This window comes from Octopus sinensis, linkage group LG1, assembly GCF_006345805.1.
Source record: "Octopus sinensis linkage group LG1, ASM634580v1, whole genome shotgun sequence".
NCBI lineage: Eukaryota > Metazoa > Mollusca > Cephalopoda > Octopoda > Octopodidae > Octopus > Octopus sinensis.
In genome coordinates this window covers 53266743-53282844 of record NC_042997.1, presented here as the reverse complement: position 1 = coordinate 53282844, position 16102 = coordinate 53266743, and the positions used below count along the sequence as shown (strand labels likewise).

The window sequence follows — 16102 nt, the reverse complement described above, 5'->3', positions numbered from 1 at the left end:
TGCTTTATAGTTACTTCCCTTACAAACCGAGCAACGCCGGGCGATACTGCTAGTATATATATATATATATATATATATAATATATATATATATATATATATATATATAGAGAGAGAGAGAGAGAGAGAGAGAGAGAGAGACACACACACAAAATACTTAGCCTTGTTTCTAGTGAAAAGAAATATATAATTATGTCACAGAATAATATAAAATATAAAGTATGTAAATAACATAAAACACAAAAATTTATAAAAACAAGATCTCCCGTTTCGGGTAAAACCCTTCATCGGAGAGATCTCTCTTCTTCATCACTGTAAAATAATTTATTCAGCTTTAAGAACTTTTACCATTATCCGACGCAGGCCATCACATTCACCGAATTCTAGTTTCACTTTGCCATGCTCTAGCGGTATTTAATCTACAAAATTGTCTAAATTAATTACAACTCACGTTCAGAGATTTTCACCAGCTTGTAAATAACTTAAATTGAAGATTTGCTTGTCATCCGTCCAATGAATGTTGGTTTTTATAATTTAAAATGATATTGTTCTTGAATCAAACTGGTTATTTAACATAAATTATAGCAATTAATCATGACTACCAAATTACTTTGTCCTGAATATGACTTTTAATAGCATCCGCTAGTGGAACCTTCGTTCGGGAGTTTTAAGGGTTTTGAGGAGTGTGGAACCACCTCTTAGACACCATTGTTGCCAGGTCTACTCTGACCCGGAGCAGTAGCACTTGTTAAGGTCCCAGATATGTTTTAGATAGCATGTAACTATCCGAGCTAGGGTACGTTAAAATCATGGGATATGGGATGTGAACTATTTCGGCAGATGGACTTATTGAATCAATGGCGAATATCAGTAGATGCTGAACGTATGAATAAACAACAAACTGTCAACGGTTGCAATCAATCAGTTCAGTTAACTACTACTATCATCTGTAGTCATGGCGAGCGCAAAGGAGGTATTTCAGCTTGCAAAAGACCAACTAGAGTGACTAAAACCTAGGCCATAGATCCCGCCTCATCACACGTGGAGGTGTTACATTGGTCTGGGCAAGTCGCCCAACCGGCCAAGTGATATCATTATCGTTATCATTATCGATCAAGATGACTTATTATGAACAAGAGTAGTAGCAATTAAATTAACTTGGACCAATTAATCTCAAATATGTTGTTAGGACTTGAAAAGCATTCCAGAGTCAAATTTAATGCTGGTTATTTACACGTCACAAAAACTGATAGGTTCATCCAATCCGATTCTGTAAAGTGGTTTTGAATTCCATTTGAAGCAATTTTACTTCTAATTATATAATTATCTTTGAGTAAGACATAAATATCACAGCGTAAATGGACAAATACAATACACTGAAACAGGAAAAGGCAACCAGAAATACCATTTTAAAAGAAATTAAATTCTCTTGATTAGGAACTGATATTCAAAAACTAACATGTAACGGTTCTAGATGGGACTGATCAAATGCAGTATTAATGACATTGAGAATATAATGATTATTGATCTCATGTAATATAATTCTAAATTACATTTAGTAATTACTTTTAATACATTTAATACATTTTAATACATTTAATACATTTTAATACATTTAATAGTTTTAGAAAACACGATATCAGCAAACAAAAGACTACTTTACAACAGAGCTATGTTCCTAAAGATTGTAGATCCTGGCCATGTTTACATTCCAGGTGTAACGATTTTGCTTCATTTACATCACAACATCAAAATTCTTCTCACAATATCATGTTTTCTCCAGTCAGAAAATTTTTTCTGCTTTATCTTATATTTTTTACAAATATTCTTTTTTATAAGTTTTTAAAAAGTAGAAAATGACATTTACTGCCGTGTTAGTATGGAGGTAAAAATAAAATAATCACGTAAACAATCACACATTATTTCAAGTATCCTTCCAGCTGGGCCGGCTCAAGGTACCGGCAACTCGGGGAGTCGCTCGGGGCACCATGCACTAGGGGGCGCCAAGGAAGACGTGACAAAAACAAGGAAATTTCCACGACCATCAGCTTGTACACGCCGAAGTTCAGCTTGCCCGAGGCGCCAGCAACCCTTGGGCAGGCCCTGCTTTCCAGATTGTCCAAAACTAGAAAACATTTAAAATTCCGGATAACAATTAGATGATATGATATTACCATGTGTTTAGATAAGTTTTGTTAAAAAGAGGGTCTAAATCAATAAATGAAGACTTACCTGGAATATCATTTGAGTACATTGCCCACTATTTACTGATTCTTGATAATATCAAAAGAGCTGTCAAAATTGTTTTTCTTTCACTATATTGCCACCTTCTTTAAATTTGTTTATATTTATTTTGTTATTCCGTTAGTTTTATCCATATCGAAAAATATGTTTATAACAACGACATGAGATTTGAAGTCTTCGAAATATTAAAAAAATTGTCAACTTCTGTAAGCACTGTATTGTATATATTTCAAGATCCAATGTGTCACTCAAAGAACTGTACAGAGTTCTGTAAGTTTAGATTATCTAATCAGACTTTTAGAATGGCCTTTTTTTTCCTTTAGCAAACATTGCAACATTGCAAAATATAGTAGAAATTTTCCAAAATTCTTTGAAAGGGTATTATATTCTCACGTATGTCACATTTTTTAATGAACAGCCAGTTATTTTAAACTTGCGTTTTTTTTTCTTTCTTTCTTTTCCTCACTTTGTTTCTTAAGAAACGTTAGCTGTTATCTCAAGTATGCATCTGACGTGTTCAATGTTCCAACGTACTTCAATTCCAAACCAGTTTAATAGTTAAAAAATGCGCCGGGTGTGTTTTTACAGGGCACGTGTGCACATATGTATATGTATTTGAACAGTTGCACACTCTATTTTGAGTGTCATGCCGTCAGGACAAGAAAAATGACAGTACTGGATTATGGTATTCCCTTGTGCATATATGCATAATGTACATTTAGCTTTGTGCTTCATTAAATTAAGTTTATTAGCACTTTGCATCCAATGAATTCGAAACATGTGAATACGTCCCATTGCAGGGTACCAATACCTCCTAACGGTTATTTACAGCTACTTCCATTTTCTTTTTTTTTTACCTTTGGACAACTTGAGCACCTGTGGAGCTTAAGAGAGTCTGATTAAACCAGCAGTTGGAAATAGTATACAGACATGAAAAGATTTGAAAGAGAAAGAAGGTGAAACACCTTTCCTACTCCTTAGCCACTAACGTAAACAACAAATATTGGCTCTTCTTATGGTTTATTTGTCAACTGTCTTTGAAAACTCACTTTAGTGTTGGTTGTACTACTTTTAGTGGAAGGATAGATAGCGATAAATTGAAGTGTGTAAGGAAAGTAACTAGAGGTGGACGGAGAAGAGCGTGGGCGAGAATGGGCGAGGTGGGAGGAGGGGGCAATGTTGTCGACAGGTGCTACTGACAACTGTCAGTGAAGGTAAACGGACGACCACTTTCATGGATCCCGTTTCTCCTGCCTACTTTGGTAAATAATGAAGTAGACTATGACTTCACCTGTCTCTGTCGCCACATATACACAGATTCATTCATATACATGCGCTCTCTCTCTCTCTCTCTCACTCTCTCTCTCTCTCTCTCTCTCGCTATTTCTCTTTCTCTTCTCTCTCACTTTCTCTTTCTTTTATTTCCGTCTCTCTCCTCTCTCTCTCTCTCTCTCTCTTTATCTCACACATACACACACACATACACACGCACATACACGCACATATACACACACGCACACGCACACATACACAGAACAAACTGCATATACCTCAACTAATGCCCATCTTAGGAGATACGGTACTAATTCAACAGTCCATATACTAAAACACTAATTTACCATCCGACAAAAACACATATTGACGTGGAAAAACATTGTAACCCAAACACTATACTACATATATATATACACCACAACATACCACTCATACAATTAAATAAATATACACGAAATGCTGGCTCACACATACACACAATCTACTAACAAGCACCGAGTAGCATGCTTGCACTAACATACACTCACACACTAACCATTAACATTCACTCGCACCACATGGCCACACCAGGACACTAAAACAAATTCTCGTAATCAGGGAAATACTTATACTATACAACCAGACGTACATATCGCGCACACATGCAAATTAATACACCATTGCGCTAGCACTAACGCACACGTGTATGCGCGCTCACGCACAAACACATACACACATATTCATACACAGGTGTACATGCTAAATAGATAAACACATACCCACATAAAAGTTAACGCACACTGTGTACGCAGACGTGAACACATACACGTGTATTACATATATATACACAGGGATTGGACAAAATAATGGAAACTCCTTAAAATTTCAAACGAATTTATTTTAATATGAGGTAGGACCGCCTTTGGCAGTAATTACAGTTTGAATGCTACGAGGTATGGACTCGTACAAAGTTTCAATTGTTTCCAAAAGAATTTTTGTCCATTCTTCAGCTAAAACAGTCTCCAGTTCTTGTAGTGATGATGGTGGAGGATATCGACTCCTTACTTATTTTTTCAAAAATGCACCATAAATGTTCAATAATATTGAGTTCTGGAGACTGTGGTGGCCAGATAAGATGTTCAACTTGACTAGAATGTCCCTCGTGTCATTCAGTTACAACTTTAGCTGTGTGAATTGGTGCATTATCATCCTGAAAGACTGCGTTTCCCTCCGGAAACAGTTCCGCAACCATAGGATAAATTTGATCAGATAAAATACTTAAACAGTCTTGACTATTAATTCTGCCATGATGGGAAACCATTGGACCGGCTGATTTCCAAGATATAGTCCCCCAGATCATCACAGATCCTCCTCCATGTTTAACAACTGGAAGAAGGCAGTTTGGGCCAAATGCTTCTTTTGGCTGTCTCCACACGTATACTCGGACAGTGGTCGGAAATAAGGTAAAGGATAACTCGTCCGAGAAAATAACATTCTTCCACTGCTCTAGGGACCAATTCTGTAGGTTTATACTTCACTCTAAACGCTTTGCAACATTTGTTGTTGAAAGTAGTGGTTTTCTGATTGCAGCCCTCCCGTGAAATTCGGCTTTGTGCAACTCCCGGCGAACAGTTTTTGTGGAAATTGTGTTCTCGAGGTGGTCATTAAGCTCTGCAGTAATTTTGGGGGCTGTACTTTTGTGATTCTTTCGAACAATTCGCGTAAGAATCCGACGGTCCCTATCTGAAAGTTTTGGTTTTTTTCTTGAGTTTTGTTTCGATGAGGAGGTTTTTTCTCTCTTTCTCAAAGGCTGTCATTACTTTCGTGACAGTACTTCTTGGTACACCAAACATTTCGGCTGTTTTCGTTACGCTAGTACCTGCCATACGAGCACCAACAATTTGACCTCTTTGAAAGTCCGATAGATCTGTCATTTTAATGAATTTTAATTACCTTTTTCCAATGATATCTGAAAAGAAACAGCAATTTTAGCAGAACATATTAAGCAACACTAAATCAAAAAACATAAAAATAAACAAGCTTTTGACGACTTTATAGACATTTCAAAATTATGATGCTATGATGCTAGGTGTTTCCATTATTTTGTCCAACCCTTGTGTATATATATATATATATATATATTACATGTACATATTCACGTATATACATGCATTTGCATACATGTATGTTTCGTTGTTCTTTTCCTTTTGTTTTGCTCCACAGACTAAGTCAGAGGAAAGAATTTATTCCCATGACCCTCGTTAGGGCTTGCAGGACACGTTAAGTGCAAGAGAAGAAATCATCCTAAGAGCTGAGTTCTGGTCTCAATGCTTGCAACTGAGTGAAACCTGCCAAAGGCATCCAAGGGTTAGATGGCCATATTAAACCGGGCAACTTCACAATAATTATGCTCTGTGAGCTGCACCTCCACGGAGAAAGCCTCCACTTTCGCTTCCTGCTTTGCAGCCAATTCTTCACGGCATTCCCTTGACAAATCTCTTCCAAAATTTATCTCCTCTCGTCCTTCCAGGTCCAGGATATAACCAGATGAGTAACTCAAGTCGCTTGAAACAAGCAAGGTCGCCCTCATTTACACTGTTCCTTGTATTACTCTCAAATGTTGAGCCCAAGAGCTGGCCCCTATACAAACCAAAAACTTCAATCTCCCACTTCCTACAGGGATCCTCCCTGGTCTTTGCAGACGCGCTAATGTGTGTCCCATTCCAAAGAAAGGCAACCTTTCTGATCGTGCTAACTATTGCACTATCGCAATCTCTTCCTGTACCTCTAAGATACTGGAGAAAGCTATTAACAACAACTTTTTCTAATACTATGGACCTCTCTCTCTCTCTCACACACACACTTTATTTCTTTCTCTCCCCTTCTTTCTCTCTAACCCTAACCCACTATTTCCTCCTCTTTCTCTCCCCCTTAATTATCAACAGTACAGTTTCCGTGAAGCTAGATCCATTGGTAACCTACTCTCCTATGTGACCCACTAACGAGTGGCTGTCGCCATCGACGTCAGCAAAGCTTCCGATTGTGTCTGGCATGCAAATCTCCTATCGAAATCCACTCAACTTTTATTTCCTGAACCAGTAGCTTCCTATCGCCGCCTGTATTAAAGGATCTCTTTTTATTCCTCGCCCTATCAACTTCAGCGTTCGAGTTTGCTCCTCACTTTCCGTAACTCAATGACCTACCTTCATTCTTCCCTAACCATTCCCAACCTTGTATGATCCACACTCAAACTAGACACCACACGCCAAATCCGCACCGATTTCATGAACAGAGACCAAGAAAGCATCCTCCCACGGAATTATGCCAATCTTGTCTCTTTCAACTGCAAGACAACACAAATGCTTCTTATATAAAGAAACCATTCTTGTAACACATACCCATTTAATCATGAACAGCAAACAAATACAGTCTTCATAATCGCTCCAAAAATGTGGCCCACTAACACCGAGTATTTCTACTGGCGAAAGCACATCCTTAACTTAGCTAGGACCGCTTTCCAACGATTGGTCCTGTCTTTATGGCCAGAAGGTACTTCAGTCCCCAGTAATTATTGACATTCTACACAACTGAAGTAAGGCCCACAGTGGAATAATGTTCAGATATCTGGCATAGTACAACTGCTATAAACACAGACTGACTGATATAAAGCTACCCACAGACACGTTCCAGTCTCTGGCTCACAAGCTCGCTGCCACCTCACTCTGGCTTTTCTGCTGATACTATAATGACCTACGTTCCACGGAGTTGACTGGTGTCATGCCACCTCAATTCAAGTTTTCCTAGCCTATTTGTTTCTTCCTTTCATGGTCCTTATTACGTCCAAAGCGCCAGGACTTCACACGAGTCACTAAATTCAGTCCTTCCTTCTCAGAACGTTGGTCATGTCTTTTTCGTAGCTGTTGATTTACAATAGTTCAAAAAGAATATTTATATCAAATTTTGGCATAAGGCCAACAATTTCGTGGGAGAAAGTAAGTCTTTTACATCGAACCCAAGCTCAGCTGCTTCTTATTTTATCGAAGTAGGAAAAGATGAAAGGCAAAGTCGACCTCGGCGGAATTTGAACTCAGGACATAAAGACCGACAAAATGCCGCTAAGTATTTTGCCAATCTCGTCAGTCTTTGTACTTGATCTTCCACGAGATCCAGTGTGTAAAAGAAAAACAGTTATTAATTATATTACCCACTAATAAAAACTGTTCCGCCATCCTCTTCTGCAAGGTGTGCCTTTCATTCGGTCGATACGAAGCTGTGACAGAAGACATTTCCTTAATATGCAGCAAAGTGAAATCGAATCCGAAACCAGGTATTTGCGAAGCGAACTTCTCAACCGCATATACACTCACAGACAAATACGTGTACAACGCGCAAACCAAATCGCACACACACACCATGATAAAGTCACATCATCGAGGTCGAATATCTAAACGCAATAACAAGTACACTAACAGCCATAAAGTAATTCCTCAACAAGTTTGTATCAGCTATTATAACCCCGGCATTATTTGTTGTATGAATATCATTACTGAAATAAAGGTCAGTGGCTTAATTACGGAGAAACGGAATTAATCTGTCAAGCAGAATAGAGAAGCGCAAATAATACCAGAGGTAGGAGAAAAAAGAAAATATAAATAACATTTCAATACTAAGTCACATCTATCAAAACAGATTCTCTCTCTCTCTCTCTCTCTCTTCTCTCTCTCTCTCTCTCTCTCTCTCTCTCTTCTCTCTCTGTCTTCTTTCTCTCTCTCTTTTCTCTAGCTTTCTCTCTCTCTCTCTCTCTCTCTCTCTCTCACACACACACACACATACACACTGTGACACTATCTATCTATCAGTATATGTGTGTGTGCGCGCGCGTATACACACGCACAGCATAATATACATAATAGACAGACAGACAGACAAACAGACAGACAAGCAGACAGACAGACAGACAGACAGACAGACAGACAGACAGATAGATAGATAGATAGATAGATAGATAGATAGATAGATAGATAGATAGATAGATAGATAGATAGATTTCTTTATTGGCCACACAGGGCTAGATACAGAGGGGACAATTACAATGTAGAGTTTTTTCTTTTCGAGGGGGACGAAAACAAATTTTAAAAAAAACAAAAATAGGGACAACGATCAAAAAGGATCGAAATTGTTGGGGATATATGCAAAAAAAAATGTCGAAATAGTATAAAAAGTTCCCAAGAAATGGGGAGGTTTATCTGTGGAAACAAAAACCTACGAAAAGACCACAGTAACCTCGGGCAATTACGTCACATATCAACATATTTATTTACAAATAAGTAACTCTGTTTTAAATTTTTACGGTTCATAGGATCATGCTCAAGGTGGCTTCGTCATTCATATGTGCCATCCTTGCTACATTTACCCATCTTTTTTTGAAACAGTCGCTAGACAAAACTTCCCTCTCTACTCTCACCTTCCTTTTTAAGCGATACGTGAAAAAGTTGATGAGAGATTGACCAGAGGGGAAAGTGTTTGTCTCTAATCCTTTCAGACGCGTCCACCAGATACATTCTTTCGCCATAGCCACAAGTATTATGAAAATAGCTCTTCCTTCCAGTTTGAAGGAAAGAGACGTGACAATATTGACGATAGACTCGGCTGATAAACCGACTCGTCCCACACGTGACAGCAGTCGTTCGACATAAGCCCACAGGTGGGAAATGGTTGGACACTGTATGAGTGCGTGCAGAACGGTTTCGTCGCTTTGACCACATCTCGGGCAGGTCGGCCCCGTGTTCCTCGCACCATGTCTATAGAGCTTATCCCGAACGGGTAGCGCTTCTCGATAGCACTGCCAGGCCAGGGATCTCTGGAAATTATCCATAGGTCCCAGCCCGAAAGTTGTCTTGAACAGGCGGGTCGGGTATTCCTCGTCGACACCGAGGTTCGCCCCGAGATCGACGTCGTACCTCCCCTCCACTAATCCCCTATAAAATGCTTTCGTGGTGATGCAGTCGCTCAAGGTCGACCCAGGACGGCAGAGTTGCTGGAGAGCAACGTGACACTCGTGATGCCATTCGCCCTTCCTCGGCCTCTTTTTGATCCACGACTGCAGCTCGGTCATGGAGACGAGCTGCGGGAAAGCGCGTCGCACCAACGGCGACCGTACCTGCTCACCGTCGTCTACGTAGAGCCGGAGATGTCGCAGTTTCAACGCGTGTCTGCGCATCATTAACCACGGCATGCCCAGCACCTCCTTTCAGCGGGTGTTGACAGCAAACGGATCGCCTGACCATCGGAACGTTTCCTTTCCACAAGAAGCGGAAGAGAATGCGCTCCAGTTTGGTGACGGTAGGGTCGGGACAAGGCACGACGGTCAGGCGGTTGTTGATGACGGATGCGATGTACTTGTTCGCCACCTCCGCTCAACCTTTTAGGGATAGCTTCCTCTCGGCCCATTTCCTGGAGATAGTGGCCACCCTCCTCGTTATCTCGTCCCAGTTCTTTTCCGTTTGCAGGTCTGGACCGAACCAGACTCCGAGCAACTTGACCGGCCCGTCCGTCCAGCGTCCCACTACTGAGGTGCTGGTGGACGGCATGGGCTTGCTTCTCCAGGCGCCGAGCCGCAAGCCCACGGACTTTTTCCGGTTGATTTTCGCTCCGGTCATCGCTTCGTAGTCTTTTAGTGACGTCGCAACTCATTTTTACAGATGAGTGAACTGGAGCAACGTGAAATAAAGTGTCTTGCTCAAGAACACAACACACAGCCCGGTCCAGGAATCAAACTCACTACTTCATGACTGTGAGCCCGACGCTCTAACCACTGAGCTACGCGTCTTCGCTTAGGCATAGCGATACTAATAACCTAGTGTTAGAACTCAATATACATATGGTTCAGAATAAAGAGCGTAATTTGAAATTCAATAAATAACAAGGGAACAGGAATTATGTAATCAACTTCATTACCTTACAGTTGTTTCTGCTCTAAGGTGCAGTGCATTCAGAGCTGAGCGCTTCTATGGCTTCTATGGAGCTTATGAAATGAAATGTAAGTTTATTTGGGAAAGCAAACGATTAGCAGTTAGAACATAAAAGCATGTAGAACAAATATAGTTGCATGAAGTGAAAGAAAAAGTTGGCAAATTATACACAGTTCATAATAGTTTGTAAGAGAGTCCTTGATTTTCATCCCCGTCGTAGGTGTTTACTTACTCGTTGGTAATGTTTTCTCCTGTATATATATATATGTATGCGTGTGTGTGTGTGTGTGTGTGTGTGTGTGTGTGTGTGTGTGTGTGTGAGCATAAATGTAATTATTTTCCCAATTAAATTGCACACTTCATATTCGAAGCTCTGACGAAGCTATATTACTCAGGCACTCAGCTTTGAGTCTACTGCATCTTATAGCAGAAACAGCCGTAAGCTAATGAAGTTCATAAAATAATCATTTATTCCTTTGTCATCTCATTTACTTGTGTGTGTATGTGTGTGTGTGTGTGTGTGTGTGTGTGTGTGTGTGTGTGTGTGTGTGTGTGTGTGTGTGTGTGTGTGTGTGTGTGTGTGTGTGTGTGTGTGTGTGTGTGTGTGTGTGTGGAGAGAGAGAGGGGGGAGAGAAATAGAAAAATAGCATTAAACACACGTAATCTGACTGAAAGACGGAAAATATTTAACTTGGACTTATTTACTTTGGCAGAAAAAGAAAATTAATTGGGTACATTTAAAATTATTTGTTCCTATTTCTAAAACAATGAATGATTCTATTATTTTTCTCCTTTTTTTTTTTTCGTTTTTGACGTCATAGATTCCAAATTTAATGTTAGCAAATATGTTGGTGATACTGGAAATATTTATTTCACGCATGTGTTTATGTTCAATGCTCATAACAGCGAAATTGTTCATTCTGTTTTTGGCCCATGGTGCTTCTAATCCACTTTTAATTTTTGGTAGTTTTTAAAATGGTTGCCACTTGCAGTGAAGACTACGGGTGGTAACCACGAGGCATTTCTATATTTGTAAGACAAACCTCCGAGGAATTGCCTGTTAATAAACAGTAAAACTGTAACTCAACCAAGTCTTGTTTAATGGCAATGAGAAGCAAGATCAAGTTTTACAATTTTGTAAACTGTAAAAATTCTTTATGAAGTCTTTCTATCGGATGTTCTGGATACCGTAAATCCTCGAGTATAATCCGCATTTTTTTCCCAAAATTCAAAGGTCAAAATCCCTAGTGCGTATTATACACGGGGTTAAAAATCAAAAATATTTTCTAAGCAATGTCCAAGTCTCGATTTGCTGTCCGGCAATGTTTATTCAGACGCAATGAAGTTATAAAAGAATCATCCATAACTTGCAGTAAGCAACATTTCTTAAACACTATTACTGCTATTTCTTTATTTTCTGCAAACAAAATGCACAAAAATGCTACACGTTTGCATTATGTTATGTATACAATAATAATAAAGTACGTTACCGTATACATTTGTACAAACCAAGAACGTTATATAGACCTCCTTGACTCAAGTTAGAGAAGGGGTGCGTATTATACAAACGGTTTAGGTTTTTCAGAGGTACAGCCCCCTAAAAATCCCCCGCGTCTTATACTCAAGGGCGGACTATACTCGAGGATTTACGGTATATTTTAACAAGATATTATGATCTTTATGGCAATTACCGATGAAGGAGTTCAACTCATTCATTCACTCTTTGATAAGCTTTCTGATGTTTCTGACTGGGCAGAAAGTTAAGCTACCAAAAATAATAAGAAATATTTGGCTTTTAACTTTCTAATAAAACCTTTGAGTTTCAACAAGTGATTTAGGGATGATGGAACTGCTGAAATCATCATTGCTGCGATTTTGTTTTTGTTTTTGGCGTATGCAATTGATAAGTTAAATCCTAGTTGTCTTTTTTTTTTTTTTCTGTGTTTCATAAAATAAATGCATTGATTTAATATATCCATGTACAGATTAAGAAAGATACATAAGCTAAGAAGTTATTTTCAAGTCTTGATAAAAAAAAATTACCAAGAAACACTGGCCACTTAACAACCCTGTAATTCTTTATCCCACAAAATAACTATTATTCTCGTTTTCAGCTTCATCATTAAAAATGAGTTTGTCGTCTACATCATATTTTCTGAACATTGATATTTGAAACGTTGTTCAAGTGTTGTTTTTATTGCTGAAAAACTGTGTAAAAGTACTTTTGTTGCACTTACACAAGCTAATTATCTGATGTCTGACATACTTTTCACAATCAGCAAATGCGCATCACTATCGGATAGTATACCAGAAAGGAGATCAGAAAAGAATATATGCAAATAATGCTTCTTCACAATATTCAGCGGTATATTTTCCAAAATGTATTCCATAAATTCATTCAGTTCTTTAATCTATGTTTGTATATACTTATATCGGTGGCACTGTCATAAATTTGATCGCAGAAATATTTCATAAATGAACGATTTTCCATTCAAAAATCTAGTAAACTTTGAATTGTTCAGCACTGACCTTCCATATCCAAAATCTTCACAAAGCTTTCGACTTGTTCAGACAGCAAAACTTAATGCAATCAATAATAGCTGGTGTTGAATCTATATATTGATCCTTCAAATAAGCTGATGGATTCATAAAAACGATTATAATTCTTTACAATAAGCTAGGTTTCTATTCAAATAAAAATGAAGTGTATCTAAACTTTTTTTCCAGTAGTACCTCTTAAATTATACAATACTTGCGACATTTCTTAGTTCAGAAAGTTTTGTACGAGTATTAACACTTGGATTTAATCTACTCGTCAAAAAAAGATTGATAAAAGTCAGCTAGATCAGACGAACGGAGTGTATAAGCTGGTCCCTGTTGGTTATCTGAAGGACTAAGGTATACAGAGCAGCTAAAATAGGGTGAAGGTTGATCGAAATAAATACAACGGTTGCTTTCTTTTTCATTTTTTTTTCTAATGCTTGATATTTACCTGCTAATTGACATGCTTGAGACATTTAGAAAGTAAACAAAAAAAAGACGGTGGCTTATATGCGGTAAATTATTTTAGCATTCCCTCTTTCACAATGGATTCTGCTTTTCAAAGATCTGGTGATGAATAAAATGTCTGAAAGGGCAATCCGTGGTGGAATGATCATTCATAAAGAACATCTAGTACACCCCAATATACCAAAAGCCTATAACTCGCCCCTATTAATAAATGATTCTCTTTGTGTGTCGACATTTAACAGTATCTACCTGTGAAACTCTTCGAACTGAGAAACGCCACAAGTACTCTCAGCCTAAATGCTTTCAAAATCGGTTTAATGAACAAGAAAGCTCGAGGCAGACTAACGACAAATTTGAAGGATAAACTATACACAACAGAATGTTTCTTACACATTTAGAAATCCGATTTTATTTGTTGAAGAAGATTAACAATACAATATCTATCAAATTTTAGTGATAATCTAACTCTGAACTATGACTCATGAATAATAATTATTCCAGATGACAAGTTTCGTGCCTCGAAAATAAAGAAAAGGAATGTCGATCATGTGGTGAATTTTGCAAGAATGAAGTGGATTCGATCCACCACAGCCAAATTTAAATTAACACGGCAACAGAACTTTTCCCACGATGGAACAATGGTTTTTCTCTGACAGTAGTTTTACATTTTCCAGGTGCCTTTAGCTAGGCTGAAATAATGTCTTCACTACTTGACCCTTTCTAACCTCTTCTACTTCACCAAAAGCTAAAATAGAGATAACAAGATCACCAACTAAATCTATTGTTCTCAGTGATATATCTATCTTTCTGGATAGTTATATAAGCAAGCATACCCCCAAGCAAAAATCAGTTCGTCACGGTCGTGACGACTCAACGGAGTTGGTTGCCTTGGTGACAAACTCGTGAGTTGAGAGAGAGCTAACATCAGTTAGTGAAAACTGACCACTAGAATCATGGAGGTAGGCAGACAAACAGGCAGAGGGAAAAAGAAAGACAACGTCCCACACTCTCTCACTAGCTCCAATTCTGTTCTCTTACAACATCATTCAATCTCTCTCGGTATTTACTACTACTAAACAATGAAGAGGACCCAAAAATAAACTTTACATAGCATGCTTTTGGATGTATCAAAACCTGCCCGTCGAGGCAAGGTATTTGTAACGTAACGGTAAATAAATACTTCTTAAAACTTCATGCATTGTTCATCTTCCACATCCTACAACATAAACTGCTGTCTCCGATAATTCATAATATTGTGTATCAAATCAATTACTTCCGTTACAATCATATCAATTAGGTCCCAACAAAAATTAAATAAGTCGGCTCATTTAACGGTGTAATACAATTTGATTGTTGTATTTTATTTTAATTAAATGATGTACTGAGTCTCGGAAGTATTTCGAGTATTGGATCAACTTTACCTCCCCAATTGTTCATAAATGCTGAAGGCCGTATAATACCACAAAGATAGAGCATAGATTCACCGAATTGGTATTCATGACTTTGCAAGTATTTAACTTAAACGCAGGATCTTTGAAAATGCGATGCCTGTAGCATATGTTACTCTTTGCTCCTTGATTGATTCAGCTTGGGGTTAGTTATTTTCACATGGGATTCTTAGAATTGACATGTTTATAAATATCCATTAAACCTACCCATTATGTTGTGGATAGTTAAATGAAAAGACGCAAGGCCACAGCTTTAAAATACTGACGTCCAGAGCCACAATATTACCATGCGTAAAACTATTACTACGCGTTCACGCTGTGTTATTGTTATTACTTGGCCCCAGATCGACTTTGAATAAATTTATAATCAAAGGCAGTCAAGCTATGCCCGTTCTGTCTTTTTCAAGTATTGTGTAAGCAGGACTACATTTATTCAATGTATTATGTATTCTTTCTTTTTATTTTTTACACTAGGGTCTGCTTTAAGAAAGAACTGGATGCCATTTCAAGCAGATCGAATAACCACGTACAGACTCCCTCGTTTGAAACACATCAGAAATATTTGGAAGTTTTTAAGTGATACAATTAGCAGTATTTTTATGGTTGGATATATTTCTATTATCCGTTAGTCTCACAGATTGGTTTGGATCTGCTCGTCCAAATTTCTTCTGAAAGTAAAGACATCTCATACATAGATATAATTGCTCAGAAGCACACGAGATTATGCATGTCTGTTATCGAAGATATTTGTGGCGAGCTGGCAGAAACGATTGCACGTTGGACGAAATGCTTAGCGGTATTTCGTTTGTCGTTACGTTGTGAGTTCAAATTCCGCTGAGGTCGACTTTGCCTTTCATCCTTTCGGGGTCGATAAATTAAGTACCAGTTACGCACTGGGGTCGATGTAATCGACTTGATACTTATGTCTGTCCTTGTTTGTCCCCTCTGTGTTTAGCCCCTTGTGGGTAATAAAGAAATAGGTATTTGTGGAGGTATGTACGTCATTAACTTCTTGGGCATGAACGAATTGTATTATACAAGGTCAATAACTTACTGTACTACAAAGGAGTTGTTTCCCTTCCATGTTTTATTTTAATTGCTATTGCCGGTAACAGTTTATAGTCGCAATGCCTTTTCTTTCGCAAAAAACTGTGTTCTTCGTTCTTGCAATTTACAA

General features: G+C 38.2%; 1 protein-coding gene across 1 annotated transcript in view; it reads right to left on the bottom strand.

Annotated features, from left to right (window-relative positions):
- Nucleotides 1–3503, bottom strand: part of LOC118762384 — a 48645-nt gene extending 45142 nt beyond the window's left edge. Inside the window, exon 1 of the mRNA XM_036500820.1 lies at nt 2232–3503. Within this exon, the coding sequence (XP_036356713.1) occupies nt 2232–2253 (22 nt within the window). The 5' untranslated portion in view covers nt 2254–3503. The remainder of the gene's footprint in view (nt 1–2231) is intronic.
- Between the last annotated feature and the right edge of the window lie 12599 nt (nt 3504–16102).